This window comes from Parus major, chromosome 7, assembly GCF_001522545.3.
Source record: "Parus major isolate Abel chromosome 7, Parus_major1.1, whole genome shotgun sequence".
NCBI classification, from domain to species: domain Eukaryota; kingdom Metazoa; phylum Chordata; class Aves; order Passeriformes; family Paridae; genus Parus; species Parus major.
This window is the reverse complement of record NC_031776.1, coordinates 31751917-31767722: the sequence shown is the minus strand read 5'-3', so window position 1 is coordinate 31767722 and position 15806 is coordinate 31751917. Positions and strand designations below refer to the sequence as shown.

General features: G+C 42.3%; 1 protein-coding gene across 1 annotated transcript in view; it reads right to left on the bottom strand.

The window, feature by feature from the left end:
- The window catches only part of THSD7B (thrombospondin type 1 domain containing 7B), a 297251-nt gene that overhangs the window by 177575 nt on the left and 103870 nt on the right, over positions 1–15806 (bottom strand). The window contains exons 4-5 of the mRNA XM_015635401.2: positions 13438–14233; positions 4994–5245 (exon numbers count right to left, since the gene is read on the bottom strand). Coding sequence (XP_015490887.1) covers positions 4994–5245; positions 13438–14233 — 1048 coding nt within the window. The remainder of the gene's footprint in view (positions 1–4993; positions 5246–13437; positions 14234–15806) is intronic.

Genomic DNA, 15806 nt, shown 5'->3' with positions numbered 1-15806 from the left:
CATATGTTCCTTAACTGCTGACTGATCACTGTAAACTCAAACACAGTGGGGTGCCTCTGCAGAAAAAGCTTTCCACATCATAATTCTGTGTGTTCTCCGCAGTACCTGCTCCTGACTACAGCTATGGCAAGCAAACCTGCATTTTAAAACTATATGAAAAATTAACACACTAATATGAGCATACATCAATGTTCTCCTCATTTATTTTGTGAATGATTTTTTTTTGTGAATGTTTTTTTTTTCTGATTATCCCCAAAGCATTTCCAAATCTTGTCATGTATTCACAGAAAATATTTGTGAATACTGCCAATTACTTGCATTTACAGGTACTGTTCAGATGAGCTGTCATGCTCTCTTAAATAACTCACAGCATTTTTTCCACATCTGGATACACTCACAGGGTTCATTACCCCTAAAGAAAATAATAAAGAACACACTTTTCACATTTTAAGTATCAAATACCTAACTCCCACAACATATAAAGCACAACCATGAATTCTTCTTCCCGTTAGCTCCTTCTGGGAATTCCTAATCCCATTTCTTGGGCCTGCAGTGTTAAATGCAACCATAAAGACAATGAAAAGTGCTCTTCATCAAACACTGGGTAAAGAAGATTCTTCCTCCACATCCCTTCAGTACTCTGTTCTTCCCAGGTCTACTTTTGAAAATAAAATCTTAAATACAGAACACACGCATCTTTCTGCAGCCATGAAAATAGTTTGTTTTAAGAAGTATTTCTTAAAGCAAAAATTGACTGAGGTAAAACTCATTATCAATATCTGGCTTAGGAAGTCAGCTGTGAACTCTGGATCCTAAAGACTCATTTCCAGAGGTGTGAGCATCTGCTTCTTCTATTCAGTGTGAGCTGCGGGAGTTAACACCTATGAAAATTAGGCCATCGGTGATTAAAATTATGCAAAATAACTAAATCTGAGCTCAGAGAGATAATTAAACTTCATCAGCTCCTGAATCTATTAAAAAAAAAAAAAAATTCCCTTTATATATTCTCCCAGAGTAACTTGTGTGTGAGCAGTGAGCAAGGACAGCTCTTGGCGCTCTGCCAGTGCCGCTGGCAGCAGCCCCAAGCCTCAGCCCTGTCTGCTCTTACCTGCACGTGTCCTCAGCTGCCCAGCGCTCCAAAAACAAATCCTGACCTCCAGGCATTAAAAGGGACACATTTTCATCACCATTAACAAGCCCACCAGGAGGCCAAAGGGCTGAAGGGTATCGTTCCTACCACTCCCCAAGTACAACTGCTGAGCCTTCTAGCACAGCTCACTGCACTTCCTCTCCGGTCTTTACTACTTAATGCCTTATCTTTAATTTGGCCATAATAAACCTCATTTACAACGTAATACCATCACACCTGTATCACAGCCATAAGCCTTCTTAAAAAACATGTCTTAAAACATGTCCATTTTCCATCATTTAACTTCTGAAAAGCTTTGAATTTCCAACAAAGCAAAGGGAGTTTTTGCTATATCCCTGTCTCGTAACATAGCAACCACAACTAAAATGAATGATATGAAGACATAATCATAATTCTGGAAAATCTATCTATTCCCAGCAAACATGAAAGCGACACATCAAGGATAAAAAAGATACAATACATTGTTTTAAAACTGATGACTCGGTGACAGTTATGAAACAAACGGGCTCAATATCTTTCCAATTTATGGTAACCTCATGGTCTCTTTAGTCTATGGGACTTATTCTCTTAGTGTTTACACAAGTTTTAAACCTGTATATACTCATTCACTTTAATTGAACTATCCCAAATTTATATCATAATAAAAGAAAGTAGAATCACCTCCTATGTGTTTAAGCTTTTTAAGCACTTAATCCTTTCAGAACAAATAACCAAAGGTAAAACAAAGCACAAAGCTCTGGAGTCTTACATGCAGTTAAAATGTTTTATCTTCTTGCATTTAGACTATTGATTATAGATGCTATTGTAAACTTCAGCCATAAAATTAAAAGCCCTTCCCATTTAACAGCGAATTTACACCTATGTCATCTACCTGTGATGGGACCTTTAACTCGGAGCTTTGCCACGGGCATAGAGTTTATATTTAACTGAGCAGTTCTGAGGCTTAAAGTATTTTTGTCATCTCTGGATCCTTTTAGGAGACTGGAATATAACTTCACCCACCTCTCTCTGTGGAGTACAACTCTGCAAGTGCTACCTCTTTAGCTGCTGCTTTTTTATGTCAGTGGATGAAGCTCACACTATGTACCTTCATTCAGTCATGAGGTGCTCTCTGCCTCTGCATTAAAAAACAGCCTCTAGAAAATCACAAAATCCCAGATTGATTTGGGCTGGAAGAGACCTTGAAGATCATCTCATTCCAACCCCCTGCCAAGGGCACAGACACCTTCCACCATCCCAAGATGCTCCAAGCCCCATCCAGCCTGGCCTTGGACACTTCCAGGGCTGGAGAAGCCACAACTTTGTTGGGCAAGCTATGCCAGCAACTTACCACCCTCGCGATGAAGAATTTCTTCCTAATAGTCTTCTAAATACAATATTATTTTTTTCCTAATCCCATTCCTTCTGCTCAGCAACTTGTTCTGGTCTATGTCCTAGCCCATTTTCTTTGCTGTGGCTGAAGCATGCTTTGGAAAATTCTTGCCCTAAAATAAAGCTGAAGGAAAGACTTGACTTCTTGTTTCCAAATCTACCTAAAAAAAAAGAGATTTCTAGGAACTGGGAAAGTAAACAGGAGTCTCACCTTAAAGGATTTAAAATCTAATCTGATTAGGCAAACAGAAAAAAAGGAGTGGTTTGTGTTGAGACCAGATAAATGAAGGATGTTGTAAGCTTTTACTTCTGCTAGTGAAGCTCCTTAAATTCATCATCTCCTTTTAAGGGGAAGAAAGAAAAGATCACTGTTTGGTAAGCCTCAGCAGACCACAGATAAAGTGGCATATATATAAGTGGGGGGGAAAAGCTATAATCTTTCTAGGTTTTACCCTACAAATAGAATGTGGTCAAATCAGGAGAATAGGAATATCTAAGGTTTCCTGTATTATTTCACAGGGATTAACACTACATCTCTCTATGTCTGGAAAGCTACTCCAGTAGTTCAGTCACCAATTCCCAAGGACCAACACCAAATCACCAGGCTGCAAACTGAAACATCAACCAATAGCAACCTTTACCAGCTGCTGAAACCTAAATAACATACATATTTTATTTCTGTTCATTAATACAAAATCCTGGTCCCCGCAGCCTTACATCCAGTAGACACACAGCACGTACTGCAATATTATGGATTTTCATTCTGGCTTGTTTCTTTATACTGAGTGAATCAATCAAAGTCTAGTAACCAGGCACTGCTGTAAAATTCTTCTGCACAGTGTGAGAAGGTCATAGCCTACCACCTGCATTTTGAGATATTACATCCCTAGAAATAACAATTAACTAAATACCAGAGTTGTACTTTTTAATATTTTCAGCTAAGTGGCTCTATTAACCTGTAAGTTTAATGTTATTTTTCTGAGCTAGCACATCAGAGTTCATCCTCACTCATGCAGACATTGCCCCGGAGGCGTTGCCTCAAGGTAGGGAGGCAAAATGGGATGAGGAAGGTTTCAAGAGTTCACAGCCTCAAGAAAACCTGGGCACAGCAGAAATACACTGAAAGAACAACAGATTTTCTTCTACAGAGAGAGAGGTACCTACAAAAATTATCAGTGGTTTGCAGGTTCTCACCTTTTGGGCTCTCCTGGCTCTACAGAACCGTTTGCCCTTCAATACAGTGCAATGTCAAAAAGGGGAAGTGAGAAACCAGGGACAGAGACACGTCTGTTCACTCCCTGATTAACTTCCAGCCAGTCTCCCCCAATCAGGTGTCACCTGCACCCACGCTCCTGTACAAAATCAGCAAGACAATGTGTTAATCTATTGTCTTTGAAATTGATGTGCACTTGGGCAGGAGCAAAAATCACTCTGTAAGAGCCTTTCCGTAGGATGTAATCAAGAAACAGAATACTTTTTTTATACTTCCTCTCTTCTGCTGGCAGGGTGCATAAAAATGATCAGCATTTGATTTTGAATGAGCCCAGTGATACAGAGACACTTTTACAGGTGATGCCTTCCTAAGAAATGTATCTTGCAAAGGGCTTTATAGAAGGTTTTGGCAGTATCTGGCAAAAGCCCCAGAAACTCATGACTTGAGCGCTCCTATTAAACACACTCATTCACAGAGAGGGAGATTTTTCTGCATGCATATAAAATTCTATCAATCCCAAAGCATTTTACAGTCAATCTCAGAACATGTCACACGAAGAATCAAGCAATATTTTATTTTCTTTGCAAAGCACACTATCAAGTTCCTCTTAGGAGCTTAGCCTGGCCAAGCATAATGGCATGGGCTTGCAGACCAGAAAGGTGAGATCCTCTCCTTCATGCCACAAACCAAGCAAGCTCTCAGGGACTGCAAATTTTCCCATTTCAAGAAGCACACAGAGGGAAGCTGAGTAAAATCCAAGATATTACCTCCAAGAAGTTCCTATCTTCCTCAAGCAAGACTGGGATTTTTTTATGGGGAGATGAAGAGGAATCATTAAATCTCATGCAAAAATTACAATTTTAAAGCTAATAAAAGCTCAGCTGTGGAGACCTCACCAGTTTCTACACAGCTGATAAAATTCTCTGAAACAGCCATCAGTACAAAAGCCCTATGAGAGAACAAGAGCAACTGCTCACAGTTTTTAAAATATGAAAATGCAAACTGTAATGGGTGTAATTCAAATTTATTTCTACACATAACCGTAGTTATTGTAACAGTAATAATTAAAATAGCACCAATTAAAAGAGTATTACTGACAATAAATAATACCACTAATCACAACTAACAATGACCAAGTCGATGATTTCTCAGGCACAGAGTAAGCACCGCATGCAACCCTCTCCATGCACAAACCCAGCAGGGAGGATCTGCAGGGGTTTCTTCACTTCCACAACCTGGGAGAGAAGCTCTGGCCATACCTGGGGCAGGGCTGCAGCGGTGCCTTCCCTCCTCCGCTGCACGCTTCCCTCTGCTCCAGCTCCGGGCACGGCTTCCCGGTGCCCACGGGCACGCTCCGCACGCTGCGGCTCCGGCTCCGGAGCCCCGGGGCGAGGCTGCCCCAGCCGCAGCTGCGCGAGCAGGGGCTCCATGGGGACCACTCGGACGTGGTGCAGTCCTTGGGGATGACACAGGACCTGGAGGTCACGGGGACAGGGTCTTGCAGGCAGAGGCTGTGGTAAGAACACAGTACAACAGCTGAGGAGGTCTTGCTTAATGAATTTCTTTTTCAATCCAAATTCCCCAAGAAGAAATCCATGGTCATTCAATCAGAAGATGTACATCAACATCAGTGCAACGGAATTAAGAGAAGTTCTAATACAGGGCATATTTCCAATGAGCTCTGGGTGCAAACTTGCAAGCTGAGTACTTTTTAAAATAATGTATCTCATTTATATCAAGTTAAAACAGATGCACAAGGCATTATATTTGCTCCTGTGTAGCTAGAATTTCACAGTTTGTCCTATATGGAAAACAAAAGCCAAGCCCAAGAGAAATACTGGCACTGGTAGCCATTCTAGCATCCCACACGCAGGACTAGATGTCATCCATTCATTCATCCATCCATCCATCCATCCTGCTGAGCAACTCTGCTCTTTTAAACAGTAATTAATCCCACTCTAATAAGAAAGGTCTCAGTTCCATGAGGCTGTTATCAAACATGTGCTGCCAAACAAGGTCAAAGGGTTTTCCAACCTGACAAACAACCAGAGACCCAGGAATGCTGCAACTAGGGTTGGACTTTGGGACTCAATTATTCCACCTGACATCAGGACACGATCTCATTCATTCTGAAACATATCAAGACACCACCCTAGGCCAAATACAATGTGAAACCGAATTCTAAGGGCTACCAATGGATGAGATTTGGTATCAAGATACTAAATCCCAGAATAACATTTTGAAAAGTCCCAAAGCTACAACATCTTCTGACTCCTGCACAGTGTTATATGGACAATGCAAACTGGCCTCTGAAATTAAGACCACACCTGATGAACTCAGTGTGAATTCTAATCTTTCTTCTCCAGCCTTCAGCTGCTTTTGGTCAAGCTTTTGCCAACTGTAAGGAGCAAGCACAGGTACACTTAAAAGGTGTGAAATCCAGAGCTGCTCCCAGGGAAGCAGCCATTACCTTTCCTGCTATTCCTTACAGCACAGTTTGGCCAACCTATCTCCCCCTCTAAAGAAAACAGACTGGGACAATCATGTCAGGATTGCTGGGAAGCCTCATGGGGGGAGCAGAGAAGATAAAGGGCATTCACTCCCTTCTCCAGTCCAGAAACTGGTCCCCTTTTCACACAGGTCAACAGGAACATTCCCATTGAAACACATCAAGTGTGACTAGACCCTCAACCACCAGCAAAACAGAGCATTTAGTGGCTTCTATTTGAACTTCAAAGTAAACCAAAGAAAATGGTAACAACTTTTAGTGTCAATCTCTTCACCCAAAATAAAACTCAGTAATCTCACAGATGCTGCAAGGATGACTTTACTGAGGTTTACTTAAACAACTTTAACAAGTACAAACAGCCTGTGATATAGCCCCCTCAAAATGAAATTATACTTGCTTACAATTGAAAAACATTTCATTTCTCTATTACAAGTCAAATGGAACTGATTACAAAGCTGTCTCTGATATAAAATATCAGCTCTATCAAAAGGTTCTGGAAAGTAATAATCATTATATATGTACTTACTAACCCAGGGATTTGAGTAGTTTTTTTGAACATTAGGTTAGGGGCAGTCACGTGAATGGTCACTTTACTTCCTTTGTAATATTTTTTCAACAGGGCAGCCACCCATGTCAAAACATTAAGAAGGAAGAATAATTCCTCATTTTGAGTAGATAAAACAATAGCACATAAGACACTGCCCTAACTGATGGTATCAGAAAACTCAAGTCCATCCAAGAATTGCAGGGGGGAGGGGAGGGGTAACTGATCTTACTTTTTAAAGTGATCAAAACTCCCCATTCAGATACAGTGTGAATAGAAAAATCCACTTTTGGGGTTGTACCACTGCAAAAGAGATTTTAGTCCTGCCCGATCTTTACTGAAACACCAAATAAAATGTAGCCTTTAAAAATCTGGATTGGAGTCTTGGTTCAAATGATCTTTTCCAGTCCCAGTTCTTAGCCAGACAACACCTCCCATAATGGATTCTCCAAACCTGCACCAACACTGGCTGAAAAAGCCATCCCTGCCCAGAAATCACCTTGCACTGGCAAAAGCCCTTGCCAGAGGCTGAATAGCTGTTTCTTTCCCTGAAAATCCTCCCCACTGCTCCTGCTATAAAAGGCAAAATGCTAACTTTGTTGACCTCAAGGTGAATGAGACATGGAACTGGCAATTTCCATCCTGTTCAAGTAGGCTTTTGAGGGAGAATTACAAGCAACTGCTGAACAGAAAGAAAATTAATTAACTTGTACCTACTCACTCAGAGCCTCCAAGTCAAATTAATTGTGACACCGAGCAACACAAAGACAAATGTAAAAACACTCTTTTGCATGAAATTCAGACACAGCCTTTCATGTTGCAGATGTACTTAGGACAATCTGATACAGATAAAGCCCAGACCTGCGAGACACTCACTGATCTGAGGCTGCAAACCAGACACGGATTTGTGCTGCTGTGGCTGTGTCCAAACCAGCAGGCACAGAAAAGAGGATCTGGGGACAGGAGGTACTACATCAGCCCTGTTTTTAAACTGACTTTGGACATATTAATGTCTCAGGTTAGATCTTGTGCTTGGGGGTTGACCTGGTAAGTGTGATGCAGTAGAGTACACAACTGATGCTTTTTTCTGTGTTACATGCTTGGATTGACAGTGTAAAACCACAAGAATTGTTTCCCAGCCCACGCTGCGGTGCCTGTGGCGTAGGATGGATCCATTAGTGAGCAGCCAGCAGCAGCACGGAGCCCAGCTCGCTCAAGTGGCACAGTGCCCTCTGAGCCTCTCGAGTGCTGAACAGCAATAAACCACTTATTAAAGAAACACAAAACACTAAACCATAGGAAACCCACTCATGTCTCTTTCACACTCGCAGAGTCCTGAAGAAGAACAGCAAAGGAGGAGGGAAAGCAGCCCTGGGTACCTGTACAGCTCCCTGTGGCTGTGTCACTTTAGGCTGCTGCCCACTGAGCAGTACCATCCATCTCCAGCCACACACACACCCATGAGATACAGGAATTGTGCACCCCGAGCTGAACCACACCACCTTCTGCTCTGGGCAAAAAGCAACACACCAAAAATGGCATTTCCCAACAGCTCTAGCTGTGCTCACGCCCTGCAGTCACAGAGCCATCACATCCACCACGTGGGAATGAGAGGGAACAGGTTCATCAGCTGGAAAAAGCAGCAACACCATCCAGGAGCCATGCACCAGTAAATCAGGCTGGGCACTGCACAGGAGTCACCTCTGCCTTCCCTTCCCAACTGTTCCAGGACCACAGGTGAATGCATTTCCTCAGAATACAGGATGAGACAGGCGGTTATTGTTAAACCTTTCACACTGAAAGGATCATCTGCAAAGTAATTAGGTACACTAAGAAGCTGTCACCATGGCCATGCTGCTGGCCCAGAGGCAGCACCAGGAGGACAGGGTACCACCTCCACAGCCAGGCTCAGGAAGTCTCCCGGGAAGTGTCATGCCTGACCAGGGAACTTATGTTCAAACCCACGTGCTGCAGAGCAAGATAATCCTGAATTGAGCTAACAACCCATTTCTGTTTTTTCTCTTCTTTAGCAGCGTCTCCTGTTCTGTAATCAAAGACCTACAGGCTGCTGGAATACACACTACCTGCTCTTTGCACTTGGCCAGTAATATTAAGGTCTCAAAATGGACAGAGTCTTGCCATGTTTCCAACAGCATCAAAACATTTATTTCCCTTAGAAATTGACAATCAGTGTTAATAGGCACACTTCTGAGAATTCCTAATGTATTTTTAGGGTTTTCAAGTGCTGCCAGGGCTCTTTCAGATACCATATATTCAATCTGTGCAGCAGAGGTTTCTTTGGCAGAAGAAACATCAGCCCCTTCCGCACCAGGGTGGTGAAGACAGGGAATATTTATTTGCCTGCCATCCAACTAACCTAAGGGAAAGGGATCTGGGAGACCTATAATCCAAACAAACATTAGTAAAGATGTCAAAGTTTTGCTGTTTCCAGAACTTAATGCACCAGATCCTCTGTTTTAATTAAAAATAAGTGCTGGCTTCCATTAGCACTACATTGGCAGACTCTGAGATCTTGGGCCTACAGAGGCAGCTGCCTCCCAGCACAGTCTGGAAAGAGGAGAAAAAACAGTTATTATTGGACACCACTTCTAAAATCATCAAACCATGGAATCATTAAGGTTAGAAGAGATCTCTTAAGATCATCGAGTGCAACTGTCAACCTGGCACTGCCAGGTCCACCACTAAACCATATCCCCAGGTGCCACATCCACACACATTTTGAACCATCCCTGAGAAGCCTATTCCAATCCCTGACCATTAAAATGTGACTCATGCAAATCAAAAAAGCCATCACTGCTCCTTTGTTTCATGTGCTTTTAAATAAAAGCAAAAGAAATGAAAGACAAAACTTTTGAAAAGAACATTAGAAAATAAAATATCCTTCTTCTCTAACATCTCAGGGATTTGCTTTCAAGCCTGAGCAGTGAGGCTTGATTCCTACATCTGCCAGGAGAAATGTGAACACAGAAGTCCTCTCCCAGAATCACAACCATCAAATAGCATTTTACAGCACAGCATTTTCACCTCAGGACTGCAGAATTTTGTATTCATCCAGAGAACAGAAGAATGTCAACACTGAAACTGCAAATATTTTTTTTCCTAAAAATGTACAACAGCAAAGTGGTTAAGCACAATCCACTAGGAAATGGATAATGGAAATTTAAATTACAGAGGCAAATAAAGGAGTTGAATGCTACTCCACCTCCGCCTTGACAGATGGGTTGTCCCTTGACTGAGTTTGACCTGAATTTTCACTTACAAAGTAAACAGAAACCTAAATCTGACTCTATTATATCACTGTTGTCATTTTACACTCAGAATGAAGAGTTTAAGAAATATGTACATAAAAGTCTCCTAATCCAAATAATAATAATAATAATAAAAAAGGCCTTATAACTGTTTGTTCCTGACTTTACCTTGTCAGTATGCTTAGTTGAGCACACATGAGGTTAGAAAATCAGGTTAAATTTATTTAGAATTTCAATGTCTAACTATGCACATTTATTTTACTAAACTGCAATTTTATGTCTAACCTAAACAACCTTTTATTTAAAAGAAAAAAAAAAAAAAAGCAAGGAAATCAAGTGCCTTTGTCCCATTCTGTAGATTTTTACAACTGTGATGAGACAGGAAAACAAAAAGAGCAGAATTTCTTTTGCATTCATTTCTTGCATCTTTTTCAGAGATATTTTTTTTTAATGCATGGAAGTGCTTATGTTTGAATCTGTTATTGGATGTAAGGCTTAAGGCAAAACTGAAACATTTTTCTGAACTAAAATGAAACCTGAATTCTATCTGAAATAGTATGAAAAAAAATCCAACTTTTTAAACAAAGTCTTTAAAAGGTTCAAATCAGATCCATAGCATCATTCTATTTTGATGTAATTCCTTTTATTTTCATGAATATAACATTTCTACACCAAAACAGTTTCTGAACAAAAGTGGACCTGTCTCGAAGCCTACTGATGTTTGGCTGTTCAATTGTCATTTCAGGTGTTTTCAAAAAGGTCTGTCCCTCCCTTTCCTCTTCCTTTGTTCCTTTTCCTTCCCTTTTGAGAAATGTGGAACCTCCAGACTGAAAAGATATTTTATCAAAAATATCCCCATCTGTGTTTCCCTGACACAGCACATCCAGTCTTCCGCAGGCTTATGCTCCTCTCCAAATAAGAGAGAGTTACTTATGGCCCTGCAGTCAGACACCAGTAAATTAAACAACCTTGGTAATAAATTAGGTATCTTCTCATTATAAATTAGGAGGCAGGATGAGGATGTGGCCCCTCTCCTCTGGTGGTCCTTGGTGGTGGTTAGCTGACCACTCCTGTCACCTGAAAGAACTGGGCAGTGCTGGAAGGCAGAGCCCGGCAGACCAGCAGCTCAGAGCCCACTGCTAAAGCACATCTTGGGATATTCCTGTTCCTTGCCCGAGTTTTCCAAAAGTTTAATTTACAATGGGTGCTTGCTTAGCAGTGTTAGTAAAAATAGGAAATGTTGGCCAGGAAAATGCAGGAGCACAAATAAGGCACTTCTTTCCTGGTTTACAGCAGACACCTGGCTGCCTGCCAGTCCCCACTACGGGGTTATGCAAATGCATTTACTCTTCTTTATCGGTAGCCAAAATACCCTCGGCGTTGTAAAGCAGCATCTGTAAGATTGGGCCCGCTCTTCAGAAGAATGGCAGCAAATCTGCTGCACAACAAAACGAGGAGGACACTAGCAGGGGATGCTTAAAGGGAGTCATTGTCAGGAGTACTTGATATCTGTGACACTCCAGCCCCGGAACTAAACACGGACTGGATTTTGGGCTGGATTTTTAGCTTTGAATTTTAGGTCCAAAAGGAGAAAGGAAAAGTATGTGAGTGTCTGGATGCTGTAACATGACATGACCTTTTCTCCTCTACTCAATCAATGGGCTTTGCTCTTGCATTTAGAGTAAGAGCAAAGGATGGGTCAGGCCCAGCTCTGCAGTAAATCTGAGACAAGCTCAGCAGAAAAAGACTGCCAGGAGGTGGCTAATGGAGCTGTACACTCCCAAAAAGGGGGTTAGATCAGCAAAAAAACCAAAAAGGAACAAGAAAGAAGACAGCTCGATCAGGGATAGTCACCAAAACTAAAGCTCTCAGCACTCTGCACTGTCATCCAGAAATTCTGTGTGTAACACAGGAAACATTTATAGAAAGTTTCCATTTCCATTCTTAGAGCAAATACAGCAGTGAGTGTGTGAGGGCAGAGCAAGTGAAATTTCAACAAAATCAGGATCCCCCGCCCAGAGCCTCTGATAAGGAGTGAGACACAAGAGGCAGGAGAAAGCTAACAAATGTTAACAGATAAACCTACTGCTGGTCACACTGTGGAATAAATCACAAGTGACTCCATTAAAGTCAAGCAGCTACATGAGCATAACATCTGTATATTTAGAATCAGCATATATTAAGAGATAAGTAATAAAGTCAAGATGTTAGAAACTGCTGGAACATTTCACAAAGCCTGACTTTCTTCCAACTGATAAAAAAATACTCCATGTTTGCCTATGGGTGTAATAGAAGTAGGTAAGAAAAAAGGTTAGAATTCGTATTTTCACCTCAGTGTGTGTGCAAAAACACTGCAGAAATTAACAGGGGTAGAGAACTGGATGTAAAATAACCCCTTCTCTCTGCCATTTGAGTTTGTAGAGGCACCAGGAGCTATGGATTACTGAGAAACAGATTGATTTCTGCAAAATTCAAGAGCAGGATTTTTCAAGAACTTCTAACTTCCTTGAAAAACTGAACACAGTAAAATCTCCAGAAATTCTGACTTTCTCAGAAGTTAATCAATTTATCAGTCATCTGTAGCTACTGGCACCTACCCAAATCCAACCTGAAGTCAAACAGCAGAGCTCAGCTTAAATTTAAATGTGAGAAATAGAAAGAATATATCTTTCAATTATTTGCTGCACATTACCGTAACCTCAACATTCAGGAAATTACAGGAATGCAACCTATACAGACAAAGAGAAATCATTAGATAAAACATTAGATAAGTTCAGAAATCAACTACCAAAGGCAGGCGTGCCAGTCACCTGCCCTGAACCAGCACCCAAGAGTTATACCAGACAGGAAGGCTCCTCAATAAGGATGACAATCCCAGGTTTACTCACTGATTTCTTTCCAAAATATACCTTCTAGCATATTCACAAGTCCAAATTTTTCAGACTTATTTTATCCTGTATTGATCTGTAAGAATGAAGGAGTTTAAGCTGACGCGATCTTAGCCTCTTATACCAAATATATGCAGTACATGACTGAGAATGAAACCACTCTCTCCCACAGCCAAGGCCCAGCAACAGCACAAAGTGATATATAATTCCATCTCCTCAAAACAACAACAACAACAAAAGACCCGGAAGAGAATTATAAAAAGCATTAAATTAATTTAAACAGTCGCAAATCGTAGAAGAATTCAAACTCTTCAAGATATGCTAGAAAGGAATTAAATTTAAAAAAAAAAGGTTCATTGAAAAAACCCATAGAAAATTCCATTTACAATTCAAGAACGGGACTCATTCACTGTCACATGTGGTGCTGCCAGGCAGAGCCAGCGCTCCATCACAGAACTGCAGTGGGGCTGACAGGAGCAGGAATCACCCTTACCTCAGCGCGGCGTGTTTTCCATCGCTCCTTACACACCTGACCTGCCTGGTCTGGTAGCCAATCTCCACCTCCCCGGCATGGCGGTGGGGATGAGTGCCGGCAAGTCCAGATGTGCTTCGCTCTCCAGAGTCCGAGCCCAAATCCAGCATAGTCCTCTCGGCCAGCTGCACGTCTTTAGGATGGGGCAGCCGGCATTCGCCCCACGGGCCCACGCGGAGGCTGTAGGCGTGCTCCTCCTCGCCGAGGGGACAGGCGGGAGCCTCGCAGGCTCTGGATTCCGTCAGGTTGGGGCACGGGGCACCGCCGTAGAGCGGAGGAGCGATGACGGCCCGCGCCCGGTGCTGCAGCCTGCCCGCGCAGGCCGCGCCGCACGGGGACCAGCCGGAGAACTGGGACACGACGCAGTCCCGCGGGCAGGGCACCAGGCAGGCCTGCTCAGCGGGCGGCTGCGGGCTGAAATACTCACAGATCTCGCTGGACACCGCCGTCCCGTTCAGCTTCTGCAGGCAGCGGACGCTGCGGCGCTGCAGCCCGTGCTGTGCGGTGACACAAACCTCGGCTCCCGCCTCAGCGCCCGCAGCCGAGACGAGCCCGCACCTGTCCCATCCCGAAACCTCCCACTCGAACAGCTCCAGGTGCCAGTCGCAGACTTTAAAGCACCTCCGCTGGCTCTCGGGTTTGTCCTGCTGGTCGCAGTTGGCGTGGAACGTGGTCCAGCCCTCGGCGTGGGTGCACCAGACGGCCCGGCTGCGAAGGCCCCCCGAGCCGCAGTCCCCGACGCAGCGGCCCCAGTGACCTGCAAGAGAGGGGCTGGTGAGAAGCGCCGTGCAGGGATCCGGCCTGACCCCACACAACATCGGACAATCGCAAAACATAAAGTCACAACGGCTTGGCTGGAAGGGACCATAAAGCTCTTCTCATTCCATCCCTGAACAGGGACACCTTCCGCTGTTCCCAGGTTGCTCTAAGCCCCGTCCAACCTGGCCTTGCACACTTGCAGGGATCCAGGGGCAGCCACAGCTTCTCTGGGCACCCTGTGCCAGGGCCTCCTCACCCTCTGAATTAAAGAATTTCTTCCTAACATCTCACCTAAATCTTGCCTCTTTTAATTTAAATATCTTCCCCCTTCTCCCATCCCTATCTGCCCATGTTAAAATATATAAATCATATATAAAATATAAGCCATATCCTGCATGTATGAAAAAGCAAATAACTTCCAGCTGGTCCCTAAAATTGGTTAAATGCTTCCTAAAGGCTGCGAGTTGCTTCTCCCAGTGTACTCACATCACTGAATCACTTGGAGAAATTTGGGGAAAAAAGAAAATGCCTCAGAGTGCTACAAATTAAAGGCAAGCCTTTAATTTCTGCAGCAGTAAAATTCATCCCAAATGAATATTTAATTTCATTTGTACAAATTAATATAAAAATGATCATAAAAACAATCATCTAATAGGAAAAGGAAGTCAAGTTAGATAAGAGGAAAACAGTCTTAATAGAGCAATTAGTCAACAGAATAAACTGCACTGGGAAGCAGCAGAATCATCATCCAAAGGATAAAACAATGAGGATAAATACATGAAAATAATCACCCTCAAAGTACACTGAGGAAATCGTTTCCACTTGCAGCATGTGGTACTATGAGAGGTGGCAAAGAAATTAAACCAAAATAAAACCCAGCAATGTCATTTTCAGTTCTGGAGCACGTGAACATACATATGTAATTGTATGAATCTTACTTGAGGATTTGCAAGTGAAAGCAATCAGACAAAGCTAAATAGAACGATTTGTCTGTGAAAATAAAAATCCACCAAATCAATAAAATATTGAGGGCTATAAAGTACAAAATTGCTGGCAAACTGAGGAGCAAAGGTAGAGAAAAGCACTCAGGCCGAATCTTAACTATTAAAGGGATTTTGATGATCATCTCAAGGGGGTGTTATCTCATTCCTAAGTTTAAAAACTTTCCAATACCTCATAAAAGAGCCATTTTGTTCACTACAAACATTGCATATATAATTCTTGCCTGAAAATACACTGCAACTGGGCTACCTTTTCTATTTTTTCATGGCAGAAAATGAACTTGCAACAAATAAGTCGATTTATATTAAGCAATGCTACTGCAGTCAATTTATTAGGTTTTTTTTAATTGATTTTAAAACTACCAGAATCAATTACATGTTCATACTACAAAACCAAACACACACAAAATCCAAAATCAGTCTCATAACAATTTTAATCCCAGGTGTTTTGTTCAGGCAATGGTGGTTTCATTGGCAATCCCTTTGTTCTTTCTCTGTGAATAGAGGAGTTGATCTTTCAGGGACAGGGGCTTGACATTGTGTAATGAAAAATGAAAATAAATAAGTAAA